The sequence below is a fragment of the Colossoma macropomum genome, unplaced genomic scaffold, assembly GCF_904425465.1.
Source record: "Colossoma macropomum unplaced genomic scaffold, Colossoma_macropomum, whole genome shotgun sequence".
Lineage (NCBI taxonomy): Eukaryota > Metazoa > Chordata > Actinopteri > Characiformes > Serrasalmidae > Colossoma > Colossoma macropomum.
The window spans coordinates 35,052,827-35,071,121 of record NW_023494800.1 but is presented as its reverse complement, the minus strand read 5'-3'; the positions used below and the strand labels follow the sequence as shown (position 1 = coordinate 35,071,121).

The 18,295-nt window shown below is 40.8% G+C and overlaps 1 protein-coding gene across 1 annotated transcript in view; it reads left to right on the top strand.

Moving 5' to 3' along the window:
• unc5da (unc-5 netrin receptor Da) overlaps nt 1-18,295 on the top strand; it is a 282,848-nt gene that overhangs the window by 170,093 nt on the left and 94,460 nt on the right. The window contains exon 2 of the mRNA XM_036588857.1: nt 17,124-17,324. Coding sequence (XP_036444750.1) covers nt 17,124-17,324 — 201 coding nt within the window. The remainder of the gene's footprint in view (nt 1-17,123; nt 17,325-18,295) is intronic.

Sequence of the window (18,295 nt, the reverse complement as noted above, 5' to 3'; positions counted from 1 at the left end):
GTGGAAGTACAAGGTAGGTGTTTCTAATAAAGTGGCCAGTGAGTGGAAGTTCAAGGTATTAAAAGAGCCTGAGAGTGTATGAGGTTTATTGTACCTTGAGAAATGTGTATGAATATCCTATAGCCTGTATATCTGCACTGTGCAAAATGAGTTATTAACGATTCAAGATGCACCGCAATCAAACCTGCTTTTGAAAAGCTGTTTTTTTAGACAGTAATAAACTCTGGAGGAGTTTTTCCTCACCCCGCTGTCAGGCAGAGTGCTGAGGCCATATGCAAATGATTTGTTTATCTATTTATCAGTTTTATCCGTTTGGTGTTTTTCATTTTATTTATTTATTTTTCCCTCCTGATTCTTTGAGAAATGCTAATGCAAGCAAAAAAAAAACGCAGAACTGTTTCATCGTGGCAGAGAGGTTTTGTCAGCCTGACACCCAGATAACCCAATTTTGCCATAGGGCGGTGAGAGAGAGAGAGAGAGAGAGAGAGAGAGAGAGAGAGAGGCAGATTGTTGTTTCAGAGTGGAGGATAGCAGACTGTCAGCAAAGAAGTTGAAATGTGTGTGTATATATATATATATATGAGTGTGTGTGTGTGTGTGTGTGTGTGTGTGTGTGTGTGTATGGTGTGTGTGTGTGTGTGTGTGTGTGTGTGTGTGTTTGCAGAACACACTCTGGTGGAATGACAACCTTTACACCAATACAAAAAAGTACTCAGGGCTGGAAAAGATACCATTTACAACGACAAGCCAAGATGAGAGAGAGAAAGAGAGAGAGAAGAAGAAAGACAGAGGAAGAGAGAAAGAGAGGGGAGACATAGACATAGAAGAGAGAGAGAAAGAGAGAGGGAACAACAGAGATAGAGAGGGTGAGAGATAGGTATAGAGAGAGAAAAGAGAGGGAACAACAGAGATAGAGAGGGTGAGAGATAGGTATAGAGAGAGAAAAGAGAGGGAACAAGGGAGATAGAGAGAGTGAGAGAGAGGTATAGAGAGAGAAAAGAGAGGGAACAAGGGAGATAGAGAGAGTGAGAGAGAGGTATAGAGACAGAAAAGAGAGGGAACAAGGGAGATAGAGAGAATGAGAGAGAGGTATAGAGAGAGAAGAAGAAAGAGAGGAACAGAGAATGAGAGGGGGAGACATAGAGATAGTAGAGAGAGAGAGAGGGACAAAAGAGAGAGGTATAGAGAGAAAAAGAAAGAGAGTGAAGAGAGCGAGAGACAGACAGGAGAGAGAGGAGAGGAGAGGGGAAAGGAGAGTTAGAGAGAGAGTGAGAGAAACAGGGCAGGTATAGTTATAAGAGAAATAAGAGAGGGAGAGAGAAGTATAGAGAGAAGAAGAAAGACAGAGGAGAGAGTGAGAGACAGAGAGAGGAGAGGGCGAGAGAGGGAGAGAGGGAGAGAGAGAGAGAGAGGGAGAGAGAGGTGGGGCAAGCTAATTGTGGTTATTATGGAGGATGTTGCTGTTTTAAGCAGTGGAAATTGAAGGGTCAGTTCAGTGGGTTTAAGTGGTCATTTTACAGGTTTATGCCAAAACTATTTGTGGACTAGCATGCTAACGAGCTATGTTTCAAGCTAGCTAACCAGTTAAACAGAGCCCCAGTTAGCTAGACAGTGCTGGGCTGTTGTTTTGATGTGGAATATCATTAGCTAGCTAATCAGCTGCCCCAGCTAGGTGAGAACATGGAAAATGATGTAAAATTGTGAGGATACATTGGTGCTATGTGGGCAGCTACCTACTTAGCCAGCAATGTTTATGAGCTTAAAACTTTGGTTTATGCTGTAGAGCTGCTGTACCTGCTGAAAAAGCACAGACTAGCATGTACTTCATTCTGGTCTAGCTGGTCTGTGCTGGTCTAGTGCTGGTAGCACTGGTTTAGCTGGTCACCCACCATGGTCATGCTGGTTGACCAGTATACCAGTACCAACACACAACATTTCCTCACTATGCTGGTGACCAGCAGTGCCGTTTTTTCAGCCGTAAGACTCGTGTTAAGTAGCGAATCATTTAAAAGCAGATCTGAGTCGAGTTGCTGACTCGAGCCCCCATCTCTGATGTGATCTCATCCATGAGAGAAGAGAGAGAGAGTAGAGAGTTTGATTCATTTTGAGGGAAATACATTCAATAATGCATTGACTTCCATAAAAGCTCATTGTAAAATGTTCCAAAGTGTCACATTTTAGGTTAACAAAGAATTTCTTCAAAGATTTAAAGGCAAGCTCACATCACGGTCCAGCAGACAGAGAAACTCTTTCCCTGCCATGGAAGATGGTAGATGGAGTCAGTGTGGCAGACAGCAAAGTCATTGAATATAAGATATTTCAGTTAATGTGTGGTGAAATATTCATGCTTCAAGCCAACATGCAATCCTGTTGTTCTCCAATGCTGTTTGTAAAATACTCTCGCAATGCACAACTGAACCCGCTCCTCAGAAACGCACTGAACCCATGTTACATAAGTGTCCATTTACAGCACTAAGGAGTGGGTTTTTTTATTGGAACGCGCTTGCTCGGCTAGGTTAGCTTCAATGAGTTAAACACTGAAGCTAGCTACACTATATTGCCAAAAGTATTCGCTCGTCTGCCTTCACACGCATATGAACTTCAGTGACATCCCATAGGGTTTAGTATGATGTCGGCCCACCCTTTGCAGCTATAACGGCTTCCACTCTTCTGGGAAGGCTTTCCACAAGGTTTAGGAGTGTTTATGGGAATTTTTGACCATTCTTCCAGAAGCGCATTTGTGAGGTCAGACACTGATGTTGGACGAGAAGGCCTGGCTCACAGTCTCCGCTCTGATTCATCCCAAAGGTGTTCTATCGGGTTGAGGTCAGGACTCTGTGCAGGCCAGTCAAGTTCTTCCACACCAAACTCGCTCATCCATGTCTTTATGGAGCTGCTTTGTGCACTGGAGCGCAGTCATGTTGGAACAGGAAGGGGCCAAACTCCCCAAACTGTTCCCACAAAGTTGGGAGCATGAAATTGTCCAAAATCTCTTGGTGCTGAAGCATTAAGAGTTCCACACCATAATCCCCCTCCACCAAACTTTACACTTGGCACAATGCAGTCAGAGTAGTACCGTCTCCTGGCAACCGCCAAACCCAGACTCATCCATCGAATTGCCAGATGGAGATGCGTGATTGGTCACTCCAGAGAACGTCTCCACTGCTCTAGAGTCCAGTGGCGGCGCTTTACACCACTGCATTCAATGCTTTGCATTGCGCTTGGTGATGTAAGGCTTGGGGAGCAGTTTTGGGCACCATTTGTTGGTTTTAAGCATTATTTGATTTGAACTTATACACAATATTAACAACATTGCAAAACATTACCAAACATGGCGTTCATGCTAATATGAAATACTTAAGCACGTCCTCAACGGCATCTGCCCTCCATTTCAGTACTGTTTTAAGCATATTCTTATCAACTTGCCATCTCCATTTCCTTTACAGCTTCCCTGATACCATCTACAACTGGTTACTTTGTTCTGCTAACTTGCTAGTTAGCAACCTTAGGGCTACACAATTAGCCACAGCAAACAAAGAAGAGCACTGCATCACGTTCAAACCAGACATTCTCCAAAACAGTTTGAATTACAAAGTTTGCTTGGTGAGCTAATTAACTCACTGAGACTAGGCTGGCTGCGGGCACTGCTATCGAAAAATCTACTCCTCGTTTTTCCATGGATGACCTATGATGACCCAATGACATTAAACATGACCTTGGAAATCCTTTCATAGACTCCCTTAATGTATCATATCGAGGTATGATGTATCATATTAAGAGCTTAACGTAGGACAATGGGAACATAGAATCCTGGGATCATAGGGCCCTGAGAACATAGAACCCTGGATACATATAACTCTAGGAATATAGAACCTAAGAACATAGGGTGCTGGGAACACAGGACTCTGGAAATGCAGAACCCTGGAAATATACAACCTAAGAATGTAGGGCCCTATGTTCCCAGGCTTCTATGTTCAAAGTGTTCTATGTTCTCAGGGCCCTATGAATATAGAACACTGGGAACATAGAAATCTAAGAACATAGGACCCTGGGAACACAGGAACATGGGAACACAGAACCCTGGAAACATTGAACTTTAGAACGTAGGGCCCTGGAAATGTAGGGCCCTGGGAACACAGGACCTAAGAACCTGGGAATATAGAACCCTGGGATCATTGAGCCCTGAGAAGATAGAACCCTGGGAACATAAAAACAAAGGGCCCTGGGAACACAGGACCCTGGGAACTCAAAACCCTGGGAACATAAAACCTAAGAATGTAGGACATGATGTCCCAGCATTCTATGTTCCCAGTGTTCTATGTTCTCAGAGCTCTATGAATATAAAACACTGGGAACATAGAACCCCAGGAACATAGAGCCCTGTCAACACAGAACCCTTTGGAAAATAGAACCTAAGAACATAGGGTCCTGGAAACATAGGACACGGAGACATAGAACTATGGAAACACAGGGGCCTGACAACACAGAACCCTTGGAAAATAAAACTTAAGAACATAGGGCTCCGGGATCACAGTACCCTGGGAACATAGGGCCTTGGAACACAGGACTGTAGGAACACAAAACCCTGAGAACATAGAACCCGAGAAGACAGATTCTCACACATCCGGACGGAGCCGGCAGTTCTTGTGGCGTTCACATATTTCTTTGAAGAGTATGAATTACAATATGAAATATAAATTTGAATGTGAAAATAATTTTGTATCAACATTGTTGTCAACAGAGCTTTTAGCCAAAAATCTAAAAAGTCATCAGGCCGTGTCACATCAGCCACGTTTACTTTCAAGAAATCCCACCAAACCAATATTTCAATTTCCAGCTAATACTGTGTATTTGATTACATCTTATTGCTTGCTATTAGAATCAAGTATAATAAATTCCAACATTCCAAAATCAATGCAGTTGAATCATTACTTTTATTTCAATGCATCATGATCTGCACGTGCATTTTTATACACCTACACTTCAAATATGATTTTTCATCATCGTTCAGTGGTTTTATATGGTTCATAAAAGGTGGATTGCATTAGAAAAGCCCATTGGAGTCAGTGTATGTTCCTCTGCAGCAGACCAGAAGAGATGCAAGGGCACCAGAGTGCCAGCGCTGCTTATAAATGGTTTGTTTGTGCTAATTATCTAACGATTGCATTGCGTCTCAGCATTTGAATATCAGAACACAAAGCCGTAATTACAGATCCGCCCCACTAATTTATGTACCAGCAGCTGTTTCCGCATTAGCATCCGCTCTGCAGGCTGGGGTTGTGTACACACGCACACACATAAACAAATACATGCATGCGCACATGCATGTAATGCACATGCATGTTTGCAAGTATGCACAAACACAAACCTCAATTCCAAAAACATTAGAGCAGCAATGTTAGTGAGTTCTGCTTGACCTTGATGTTTTACTTTCTTTCTTTCTTTATTTATTTTTGTATTTATTTATTTATTTATTGTAAATATTTGCTCATTCCAAATTCGATGCCTGCAACATGTCCCAAAAAAGTTGGGCATGTTTACCACTGTGGTACATCACCTTTCCTTTTAACAGCACTTCACTTTAATCGTCTGGAGAATGAAAACACAAATTGATCCAGTTTTGAAAGCAGAATTCATTTCATTCTCCCATTATACAAATCTAGTCCAGTCTAGCACCCCGACTGCACAGCCATGCTGATGTAACACATGCAGAATGTGGTTTGCCATCATCATTTGGAAAAAAAACGCATGGGCGTCCCTGAAAAAGACGTCGTCTAGAAGACAGCACACAAAGTTGTGTATATATCTTTCAGCATTAATGTTGTCTTCATGGATGTGATACTACCCTGCCATACCATCACAGACACTGGATTTTGAACTTTACACTGGTAACAATCTGACAGCTTGACATGTTTCCACTGTGCATCAGTCCATGCAGATAAGATCTAGCCCAGAGAAGTCAGCGGTGTTTCTGAATATGATATATAGCTTCTGCTTTGCATGGTACAATCTTAACTTGCTTTTAACGATGCAGTGATGAAAAGAGTTCAAAGTTTTCCTGAACCCATGTTGTGAAATCCATCAAAGAAGCCTTTATTTATTTATTTAACGCTCCTCCTAGTTTTAATTTGGCCCTGTCCCAAATTTTTCAAACATGTTGCAGGCATTAATTTCAGAATGAACATATATTTGCAAAAAAAATTGTATGTTTATGACAGAAAATATGCATTTTGGAAGGAGTCGTGGAAATGTTAGCCGAAAATGACGAGGAGACATAAAAATAAACCAATTTTAATTGTGTTAAATGTTCTGGTGTCTAGGCTACTGACTGAACTTGAAGTTATTCATTCAACATTTACACAAATATCCAGGAGATATTTCTGATGAGCTTAGGAAGGTCAAAGTAAAATAATAAAAAAATCAGCAGTTCACAGGACCTAATTCCTAACAACCACCTGGAAGACTGTCCCCATCAGATAAACAGCACTTAAAGCTTTCATCTCTGAGAGAGAGGAGAAAATCAAGCTGCTTCAGATCTGAAAACATCCACAGGTGTTTCTGTCCATCCTTCCACTGTGAGAAGACGACTCAGCGCTGTGGGTCTGAAAGGATGTGTAGCTGATCAAGAAGAACCTCACTGAGAAAAGGAGACGGACACATCAAACAAAGAAGCTGAACGATGGACTGACCACCCCAGAGTCCAGACCTCAACATCATTAAGATGCAGAAAAGGCAACCAACTTCTACGACTGCACTTTCTAGGTGTGGAGAAATATCCCTGCAGATTTCTTCGAAACTGGACATGAAATTCATGAAGGGTGGTCCCTGGCTTTTGCACTGTGTATACACACACACACACACACACACACACACACACACACACAACTCCTTCATCCCCTGCTTTGAAAGTCAGCAAACACACAGCGCTAAGATGCTGACAGGGCGCTATTGTTCTGAGGAATTAGCAGACGACTTCATTTCCTGGCGCGTGGCGCTAATCCGGAGACGTGCTCAATCATATTTACGCTTTTAATGATGTTATTTCATATTAATCCATTGTTTGGCTTTCACACTCTGATTAGGAGTAAATCCCTTTGGATTTTTTTTTTGTCTTTCAGCAGCCTTTCTCTCTCAGTCAATCTCTCTCTCTCTCTCCCTCGTATATACATGCAGTCTCTCTCTCTTTGTGTCATCTGTTGATGTATTAGATTCTTTGATCTCGTAATGGATGCTTGGAATGAATTCTGCGGAGTCTTTTGCGGAGTACTGGCGCGCGCAGTGCATCAAAAGCTAATGTTTTCTAATGCTGTTTACGCGCTGTGTAATTATGGGGGCTGTGACTATACATCCATTCCTGTTTGCTGCTTTTAGATAATGCTAGATAATTAGCTTTCGTGTGAAATTGATGAGTGTCGTGTGTTTTATTCATGTCAGGCTGGTGTGTGTAGGAGGTGTGTGTTATAGCACCTCCCCCTGCTCATCTACCACCACCCATTTTTAAAAATTTCAGCACCGGGATGTGAACAGAGTTATTCCGAGTGGTGTTCATTGTAGAGAAACTTACTAACTCAGATGTCTTTACAGTGGTGGTGATGGGAACCAGGGGTCGCCATGACTACAACATAAATATAAACATTTTATTTACTATCCAGAACCACCAGTGAACCTACACGAGTCTTCTGAGTTTATACACTCTTCATTAAGTCCACCTCCTCAAATCTACCCTCAGTGTCACTGCAGTGCTGAGAATGACCCACCACCCAAATAACTGCTCTGTGGTGGTCCTGGGGGTCCTCACCATTGAAGAACAGGGTAACAAAGTATGCTGAGAAACAGATGGACTACAGTCTGTAACTGTAGAACTACAAAGTGCTCCTATATGGTCAGTGGAGCTGATAAAATGGGCAGTGAGTGTAGAAACAAGGAGGTGGTTTTAATGAAGTGGCCGATAATGTTGATGATGGTAAAATAGTGGCAGATCTGGAATAAAAGCTTTCTTTGTGGATCACTTTGGCACCATAAATCAATTAAACAATACATTTTAGGCCAAATTATTGACTCAAAGCTAAAAAAAACATTGTTTCAAGCTTCCAGGAATGTATTTGTCACCGTTTCATGTAACATCTTTCTGCAAGCCAGCTTTTAAAAGCTTTAAACCAGTGGTCACCACCCCTGTTCCTGTAGATCTAACTTCCTACACACTTTAGCTCCAACCTTAATCGACCCCCCCGATCCATCTAATTACTGCCTTCAGAGGTACGTATTAAGCGGAATTAGGCTTGGGTTAAAGGTGGTTCTCCAGGATCAGGATTGGTGACCCCTGCTTGAAACTTTTTTTGACCACTCCTTTAACTCTTTTGACCACCGCTGCGAACAATTCTGACTATATAACTTTCCTAGAATGGAGCATTTAACATCAAATCACTCTGCACATGAACCATGGAAGTGGGTTGCCCTGAAGAGTCCTCTCATTTGTGCTTTGCAGCCATATAGCAGTGTGATGTGGTGGAGTACTTCAGTTGGTATGAAGCTGGTGCCTGGACATTTAGATTGGGCAGTAGAGTACACAAGGAACTAGCACAGTTCAGCTCCCGCAGTCTGCAGAAACAGGATCGGTGTAATGCTGTATTTAGATGTTGGCACTGGAAAAAAGTGTCGGTCCATGACTTATTGCAGAATTGTTGGAATATAGTGATGATACGTGACCAAGCAGCATGCAGCCATGTTAACATGGCCATGGTGAAAGCGTCCACCAAAGACTGGTCACCTAAGGCAAGGATGTCAAGTTTTATCTGCAGTGGGCCAGTGTGGCTGCGGGCTTTTATTCTAACAACACAGGGGCTCACCCGGCCAATTGAGACTAAGTGGTTACACAAGTGGATTCAGGTGAGCTCCTGCTTGTTTGGGATGACAACCTGCAGCCACACTAGACAAGACTGGACACCCCTGACCTTTGGTGGTCACTGTAATTCATTTAAGGCAAGAACTCAGCACCTTTGGGTACATAAGAGCAAGCTGCATTACATTTTGCCACATTTTCAATGGCATGGGAAGAATTTTTTGAGCAGTCAGAAATCTGGCCCCTGGTAGCTACGCCCCTGGTTGTGACTAAGTCAAATGACCCCCTTGGTTCATTTTTTTTAAACGTACGTGTATGTGTGTGTGTGAGAGGCGTTCACGCCAGGGCAGATGAATGTGAGGGATAAGGCCATTGCTCACCACCAGTGGCAGTGACATCTTGTTTGGCTCCTGGGCTGCGAGATGTTTCTAGCGGCGGCCATTATTGCCCGGGCAGACCACAGCTCGTACATCATCGCCGCGGCAACCGCCGCTGCCCTGACAAGAAGCGATTGAGCAGCTATGGTCAGCCATGTTGGATTTTCTGCCATGTCATGCTGGAGGTCACTACAGCAAGCTGGCAGTTCATCAGGATCATCATAAGTGAGAACTTAACAGGATTACAACATTACTTAATATTAGGAATTATGCTTCCACTAACTGGACACTTTATTAGAAACACCTACCTTGTGCTTCCACTCTCTGGCCACTTTATTAGAAACACCTACCTTGTACTTCCACTCACTGGCCACTTTATTAGAAACACCTATCTTGTACTTCCACTCACCGGCCACTTTATTAGAAACACCTACCTTGTACTTCCACTCACCGGCCACTTTATTAGAAACACCTACCTTGTACTTCCACTCACTGGCCACTTTATTAGAAACACCTTCCTTGTGCTAAGAGAAACAGGAAGAAACCTTAAGAGGAACCAAGACTCAGAAGGGGAACCCATCCTCCTCTGGACCACACCGGATAGTAAACATTGTTAGTACAAAAACGGGGAAAACAGGTGGAGCAATGATTAATTTGATTAGTTTAGTTCATGCAGCAGCAGCAGCAGCAGCAGCATCAGTGGGGTCAGGTTGTGAGGGTGAGGTTTGCACGGCGTTGTACAGCATGAAGCTCAATGGTGGTCAAGCCGGTCCAGAGGGCTGGCAGCAGTGGCACCCGATCAAGGCAGAAGAGGCAGCAGCATCAGACGCACAGGATGGGCAGCTGTTCAACTCGGCAAAGAAAAGAAAGAAAGGAAAAACACACAGAGAGTCAATTCTGTAATGGGTGACTGATCACAGATTACAGTGTTAGCAGAGCAGCAGAGACTCTGGCAGGTATAGAACCAATAGGGAAAACTAACAGAAACTTTAATACAAACACCCACCTTGTACTTCCACTAACTGGCCACTCTATTAGAAACATCAACCTTGTACTTTCAGTCACTGGCCACACCTACCTTGTGCTTCCATGCACTGGATCTTCAGTGGAGCATCAGTCTCTGTCTCTCTCTCTCTCTCTCTCTCTCTCTCTCTCTCTCATCTCAGTCTGAGCCATTTTCCTCTCTTTTGCTCTTTAACGTCATGTCAGGCATTCCTGAACATCTGTGCACGTATGAGTGACTGTATGATAGCAGTCGAAATTCATGCGTGTCAGTGTTATAGACTTTGTGGTCTGTTATGCGCGCGTGTGTGTTTATCCTACAAAGCAAGGATATAATCTTCCCGAGCGCACTGGAGCTGCACAGACAGGCCTGTATTTGCCTAAAGCTCTTCATTTAACACCAGCAACAGAAGCACACGTCTTTATTTAGTTACGGTTTGAGGAACGAAATGCATCGCAGGTGGAGCGAGCCTGAACGGCGTGCGCATATGGACATGCACATTAGCATGAAAATGGTAGAAGTCTATAGGAGGAATTATACTCTGCATCTGGGAATCTGTGTGGTGTTTCTATGCACCTCTATATGTGTGAGTGTAAATGCTGCTGTGCTGGAGCGTAACACTTCACTTGAGACTTCCTACACTGACTTACTGCACATTATTTCACAAGTTAACCCAACTTGAGGGCTCTAGGTTTCAACGAAATCAAACTTCTTACTTAAGTCAAAAGTTCTCCTAGCTTATTTGGTTCTGCGTCTTGGCTGGGCAAACAATAAAATCTGAATTTCTTACTCAGTTTTCCCACCAGCTGAGACTCTTTCTATCAAACAATGCTATTTCCTGCTCTTGGGCTTCCACTTATGGCTGTGTGTTAGTGTGTGTTGTGCTGGTCTGAGTGGATCAGTGCTGCTGGAGTTTTTAAACACCTCAGTGTCGCTGCTGGACTGAGAACCAAAAAATATCCAGCCAACAGCGTCCTGTGGGCAGCGTCCTGTGACCACTGATGAAGGACTAGAGGATGACCAACACAGACTGAGCAGCAGATGAGCTATCGTCTCTGACTTTACATCTACAAGGTGGACCGACAAGGTAGGAGTGTCTAATAGAGTGGACAGTGAGTGGACACAGTGTTTACAAACTCCAGCAGCACTGCTGTGTCTGATCCACTCATACCAGCACAACACACACTAACACACCACCACCACCACGTCAGTGTTACTGCAGTGCTGAGAATGACCCACCTCCTAAATAGTACCTGCTCTGTGAGGGTCCATGGGGGTCCTGACCACTGAAGAACAGGGTAAAAGGGGGCTAACAAAGTATGCAGAGAAACAGATGGACTACAGTCTGTAACTGTAGAACTACAAAGTGCATCTATATAGTAAGTGGAGCTGATAAAATGGACAATGAGTGTAGAAACATGGAGGTGGTCATTATGTTATGCCTGTATATTCACTAGCATTGGAGATTTTTTTTTCAGTCACGATCTAAAAGGGACGAGGGGGGCATGGGCCCCCTGTAACTGCGCTTCTGAAATGCTCGCATTAAAATTACAGAAAAACACTCTCCGTATTGAGTCGGCAGACATTACAGCGCCTGCCAATCACATTTATATCTCCTACCCGAGCAACACTTATAGCCCCTAAATCTCACTGTAAATAGCCCAGTGTGAAATGACATTACAGCAGTGGGATTTCATGCACTACATCAAGGCGCAGCCGCTGTTTTTCACATATAGCTTCAGCTGTTGTGACACATCTGCAGAGAGTTGAACTATCTTTGGAGCCTAATTGAGAGGCTTCTATCCCCAGCAAGCACAGCAGGATCATCCGTCTTCTGAAAGATCCGGAAAGATTTCCCCCAAGAGAACACGAGTTGACAGGGGTGGTATTGGGTTGAGGGCGGGGGGGTGTTACAGCAGGGACGTCACTAAACCCCTGTAAGGCCTCCGCAGTTGGAACAAACTTTGATTCTCCGCATTGGTGACTCAGAGAAGCAGGAAAAAAATGACAACTTGCATGTATGTTAATGTAACGAGATGTCTTGAAACTGAGGCGGGAGTCAACACCACCTTTGTTGAGTCCTAAGATGAGTCCAACCTTGACTAATCGAGACTGAGGCAAGACTGAGTCTAAAGGGGGGCAGAGACCAAGTCAAATAAGACCAAGACTGAGTAAAGACAGAGTCCAAATGAGAGTGAGGCAGAGTCAGGACCGAGTCCAAATGAGAGCGAAAATGAGTCAAGATCAAATCCAAATAAGAATGAGACTGAGGCAAGGCCGAATAAGAGGGACGAAGACAAAACCGAGTCCAAATAAGAGTGAGACCTAGTCAAGACATAGTCCAAATATAAGTGGAAACAAGTATAAACTGAGACCAAATGAGAGTGAAATCAGAGTCAAGACCAAATCCAAATAAGATCGAGGCCAAGACAAAACCGAGGTCAAATAAGAGTGAGGCAGAGTCAAGACTGAGTCCAAATAAGAGCAAGAACAAGTGAAGATTGAGTCCAGCTGAGAGTGGGAATGAGTTAATACCGTGTCCAAATGAGAGCAAGATCAAGTTAAGACTAAGCCCAAATGAGATCAAGATCGAGTCAAGACTGAGTCCAAATGAGAGTGAGACCTAGTCAAGACCTAGTCCAAATATAAGTGAGACCAAGTCTAAATCGAGCCCAAATGAGAGTGAGATCAGAGTCAATGCTGAGTCCAAATGAGAGCGAGACCAAGTCTAAATCGAGCCCAAATGAGAGTGAGATCAGAGTCAAGGCTGAGTCCAAATGAGAGCGAGACCAAGTCAAGAACAAGGCCAAATGAGAGGGACAGATTCAAGACTGAGTCCAAATTAGAGCAAGACTAAATTAAGACTGAGTCCAAATGAGAGTGAGATCAGATACAAGGCCAGGTCCAAATGAGATCGAGGCAGAGTCAATACTGGGACCAAATGAGAGTGAGACTGAGTCAAGACCAAGTCTAAATGAGAGTGAGTCCAAGACTAAACTGAGGTCAAATGAAAGTGAGTCAAGTCTCAGTCCAAATAAGAGCAAGAACAAGTCAGGACTGAGTCCAATTGAGAGCAAGAGTGAGGCAAGACTGAATCCAAATAACACCAAGAGACTGAGCCCAAATGAGAGTGAGATCAAGTTAAGACTAAATCCAAATGAGATTGAGACCGAGTTCAAATGAGAATGAGATCAGATACAAGACCAGGTCCAATACTGGGACCAAATGAGAGTGAGACTGGGTCAAGACCAAGTCCAAAAGAGAGTGAGGCCAAGACAAAAACGAGGTCAAAAGAGAGTGAGGCTGAGTTAAGACTCACCAAACATGGTATGGTTTTCATTCAATGGCCACTCTAAATGAATGCAACCTAACGTCCACTTTAACTAAATGCAACCAGTGTCCACTCTAACCGAATGCAAGCAATGCCCATTCTAAACGAATCCAACCAATTAGTAGCCATTCTAAATGAATCCACTCAATGCCCACTGTAAATGAATGCTCTCAATGCAAGTCTCCTGAAAAGGATGGAAGCTGTACTAAGAGTGGGCACATTATATACTGTGAGATGTGATCTTATATTTAGTTGTTGAGGCTTCTGTATCATTTTATGATCAATATATGTTCCACTTATTTTGCTAACCCTGAAAAATGAACAGCTTGTCCTTTTTGTAAAATTGTACAGTTGTATTTTTGGCCATTTTGCACCTTAGCAACCACCAGGGACATTAAAGCAATGGCTTAGCGAACCTTAAGCAACCACCTGAGATATCAAAGCGACAGCTTAATGACACCATAGCAACCACCAGGGATATCATAACAATGTCCTGGCAACACCTTAGCAACCACTTAGAATGGCATAGCAATTGCCTAGCAACACCTTAGCAACCACCGGGGATATCCAGCAATGTCCTAATGACAGCTTAGCAACCACCAGGGGTATCTAGGCAATGTCCTAGCAACACCTTCGTAACCACCTGGGATACCATAGCAATTGCTTAACAACACCTTTGCAACCACCTAGAATGGCATAGCAATTGCCTAGCAACATCTTAGCAACCACCGGGGATATCATAGCAATGTCCTAATAACACCTTAGCGACCACTTGGAAAATCATAGCAATGGTCTAGCAACACCTTAGTGACCACCTGGGATACCATAGCTGTGGCCTAGCGACACCTTAGCAACCACCTAGGATACCATAACAGTGGCCTAGTGACACCTTAGTGACCACCTGGGATACCATAGCAGTGGCCTAGCAACACCTTAGCAACCACCTTGGATACCATAGCAGTGGCCTAGTGACACCTTAGTGACCACCTGGGATCCCATAACAGTGGCCTAGTGACACCTTAGTGACCACCTGGGATCCCATAACAGTGGTCTAGCAATACCTTAGCAACCACCTTGGATAGCAATTGCTTTGTCAAGCAACTTCGAATTAATTTCTATTCACGTTACTTTTGAATAAAGAGTGGAATAATGATAAGAAGAAGAGCGAAACTTTGTTGTACATAGAAATGGTCCAGTATTACTTTGATGTTACATTATAAAATATTAAGATCAATTTCCTTTCCTACAGAGCTGAATTGGAGGGAATGGGAGTTTGGATCAAGTGCAAAGTGTTCATTTTCTTTCAGCGAATGTTGGTAAATTGAATAAGTGGAGCTGTCCATGGTCCTGAAAGCACTACAGAGCAGGCAGCTCGCTGGCCATGGTGCTATAATTCCACCTCTTATCCCGCTGGATTGAAGGTGACCAAATTTCCATGACAACAGCGCTAATAAGAAGCGAAGTCTAGCAGAACCCAATTAAAATTATGCAAATTACTTCCTGGCTAATTGGGAACTATTGGCTTTCCCTTCTTAATACCCGTGTTAGCTTTTCAGTCAAGGTTTTCTGGCCAAGCTGTTTTTTGTTTTGAGTGGTTGTGACCCCCCTCTTTTCCTTTTACTTGCCAGAAAGCATCTAAGAATCAGAGCAGAATTTGAGGCTGATTGACGGGTCAGTTAAGCAGGCCGCTGACTGACGGCTCAGTTAATCAAGCCGGCCAGTCCGCTGTCAGAACGGCTGGCTGTGCGTGTGATTATGGGGACCTGTGTCAGTCAGAGACTTTACACACTCCGCTCTGCTCACTCGGCTGTGGTCAGCACTCGCTTACTTGTGATTAGATTTGGAAAAGCCGCTACAGAAGATCTCCACTGCAAATATCACTCGCATAGGATCAGAAGAGCTGAAATGGTTTCAAGTTGGTATCAAAATGGCATTAAAGTGAAAGTTTGGTAACATTTGAAGTGTACATAATTTCTTCCTTATCCCAAATGTAGTTGATCAGTGAGGAAGTGTTTGGTGTCTGATGTTTACCTCTTTACTTTTGCACTGGAGCTACAAGGCTAATGTCGCTAATAAGTAATGGAAGCAAATAGTCACCGGGATAGAAGTGTGCACGTTAATTTCATTACGGTCATTACTGTTTTGGGACAGCAGCAGCTTTTAGGACAAGTACAAATAAAACAGAACTGAATTATATTATTAAGTTATTATGTTATGTTGCTATCAAGGCATTTGTACCCGATTAATACTAATTAATAGCTATAGTTGAATTATTACATAGTTATGTTGTGTTGTTGTATAATAAACATTTTATTTAATTTATTTAATATCCAATAACTACTACAAACTATCTCCAAATGTTTCCCTATATTATTCAGGAAGTACAACACACTATTTAGCAACTACTATTGATTAATCCTTATCTACTATGAATTATTCAGTAACTTCTATACATTTTTCAACATTACAATACACTTCAAAATTATTCAATAACTACAAATTAATTTTTAATAACTACTATAAATTATCAAGTAACTACTATATAATATTAGCTATGATGAATCATTTAATAAATATTTAGTTATTTACTAACTATTATTTTTATTTAATAACTGTTTTCTTTAACTTTTTTAGTAATTATTAGAAATTATTCAATAAATACTATGCATTATGCAATAACTAATTATACAGTATTCATTCATTTACTTTTATTATTTATTCAGTTACCATAATTAACAATTCAGTAACTACTATAAATTATGTAGTAGCTGTTATGAGTTATTCAATAACTAGTTATTCATTGAATATTACAAATTACGCAATTCTTTAATAACTACTATAATTTTATCAATAACTACTAGGAATTATTTGTTATCTATTAGTAAATATGTAAATACTGCTCTAACATATTCAGTAATTAATTATCCAGGAACTGTTATAAATTAATAGCAACTACAATGAATCATTTAATAAATATTTGAAATTATTCAGTTACTATTATTGTTTCAATAATTGATTTGCTATAACTTTTTTAGTAATTATTATTAATGATTCAATAACTGCTATGAATTATTCAGTAACTAATTATACAGTATTCATTCATTTACTTTTATTATTTATTCAGTTTAGTTACTGTAAATTATACTCATATCTGCTATGAGTTATTCAATAACAAATTTTTCATGAAATGTTATAAATTACACAATTGTTCAATAACTACTGTAAATTATTTAGTAACTACTAGCAATTATTTGGCATCTATTAGTAAATATGCAAAAAATTCTCTGCTCTAACATTCAATAATTAATTATTCAGGAACTATTATAAATTATTTATGAACTATTTCACTATCATACATTTTTCCAAAATCAATAGAAACTATTCTGTTTATTCTGAAATTAATAATATAACGTGAGTTATACATTTAATATATGTATAAAATGAAGCTGTAAGACTTTAAGCAATTAAATTAGCTGCTATTAAAATCTAATTACTGCTGCTAAAAGGTCGTTATGCTATATCTTTGTGACATCATAAATTCCTGTTACTGATTTTGCTCCACTGTGTTTCCAGGGAATCGAGACGGACTCTCGGCACTGACCGGAACGCTGCCCCACTTCCTGCAGGAGCCAGACGACGCCTACATCGTCAAGAGCAATCCGATCAAGCTGCGCTGCCGAGCCCGACCCGCCCTGCAGATTTTCTTCAAATGCAACGGAGAGTGGGTCCACCAGAACCAGCACACCTCAGTAGAGCACACGGAACTGGGAACAGGTACAGCTCACTGCCTAAATCAGTGCACAGTGTTCAAATATGGTTTCAAACTTTTTATGAAAAAGTTAGTTTAGTGAATAAGTTACAAAATTGGATATGAATTTTATAAAAATTTCACTCTGGATATGAATTTTATTAGAACTTTATTCTAGATATGAATTTTAATAGAACTTACATCTGGATATAAATTTTATAAAAACTTCATTCTGGATATAAATTTTATTATAACTCACTTCTAGATATTTATTTTATTAGAACTTCATTCTGGATATTCATTTTATTCAAACCTCATTCTAGATATAAATTTTATAAAAACTTCATTCTGGATATAAATTTTATTAGAACTTTATTCGGGATATGAATTTTATAAAAATTTCATTCTAGATATAAATTTTATTAGAACTTTGTTCTAGATATAAGTTTTATAAAAAATTCACTCTGGATATGAATTTTTTTAGAACTTCATTCTAGATATAAATTTTATTAAAACTTCATTCTGGTTATTCATTTTATTAGAACTTTGTCCTGGATATAAATTTTATTATAACTCACTTCTAGATATTTATTTTATTAGAACTTCATTCTGGATATTCATTTTATTCAAACCTCATTCTAGATATAAGTTTTATAAAAAATTCACTCTGGATATGAATTTTTTTAGAACTTCATTCTAGAGATCAATTTTATAAAAACTAAATTCTGGATATACATTTTATAAAAACTTCATTGTGTATTGTTAATTTTATTATAACTATTCTAGATCTACATTTTATTAGAGCTTCATTTTGGATATTAATTTTATTAGAACGTTATTCTGATCAAAATTGTATTAGGACCTCATTCTGGATATAAACTTTATTAGAACCTCATTCTGGATATAAACATTATTAGAAATGTCTTTTTAGGAAAAAATTGTATTATTATTCTAGATATTAATTTTTGGGAACATTGTTGATGTTCTACAGCTTTCT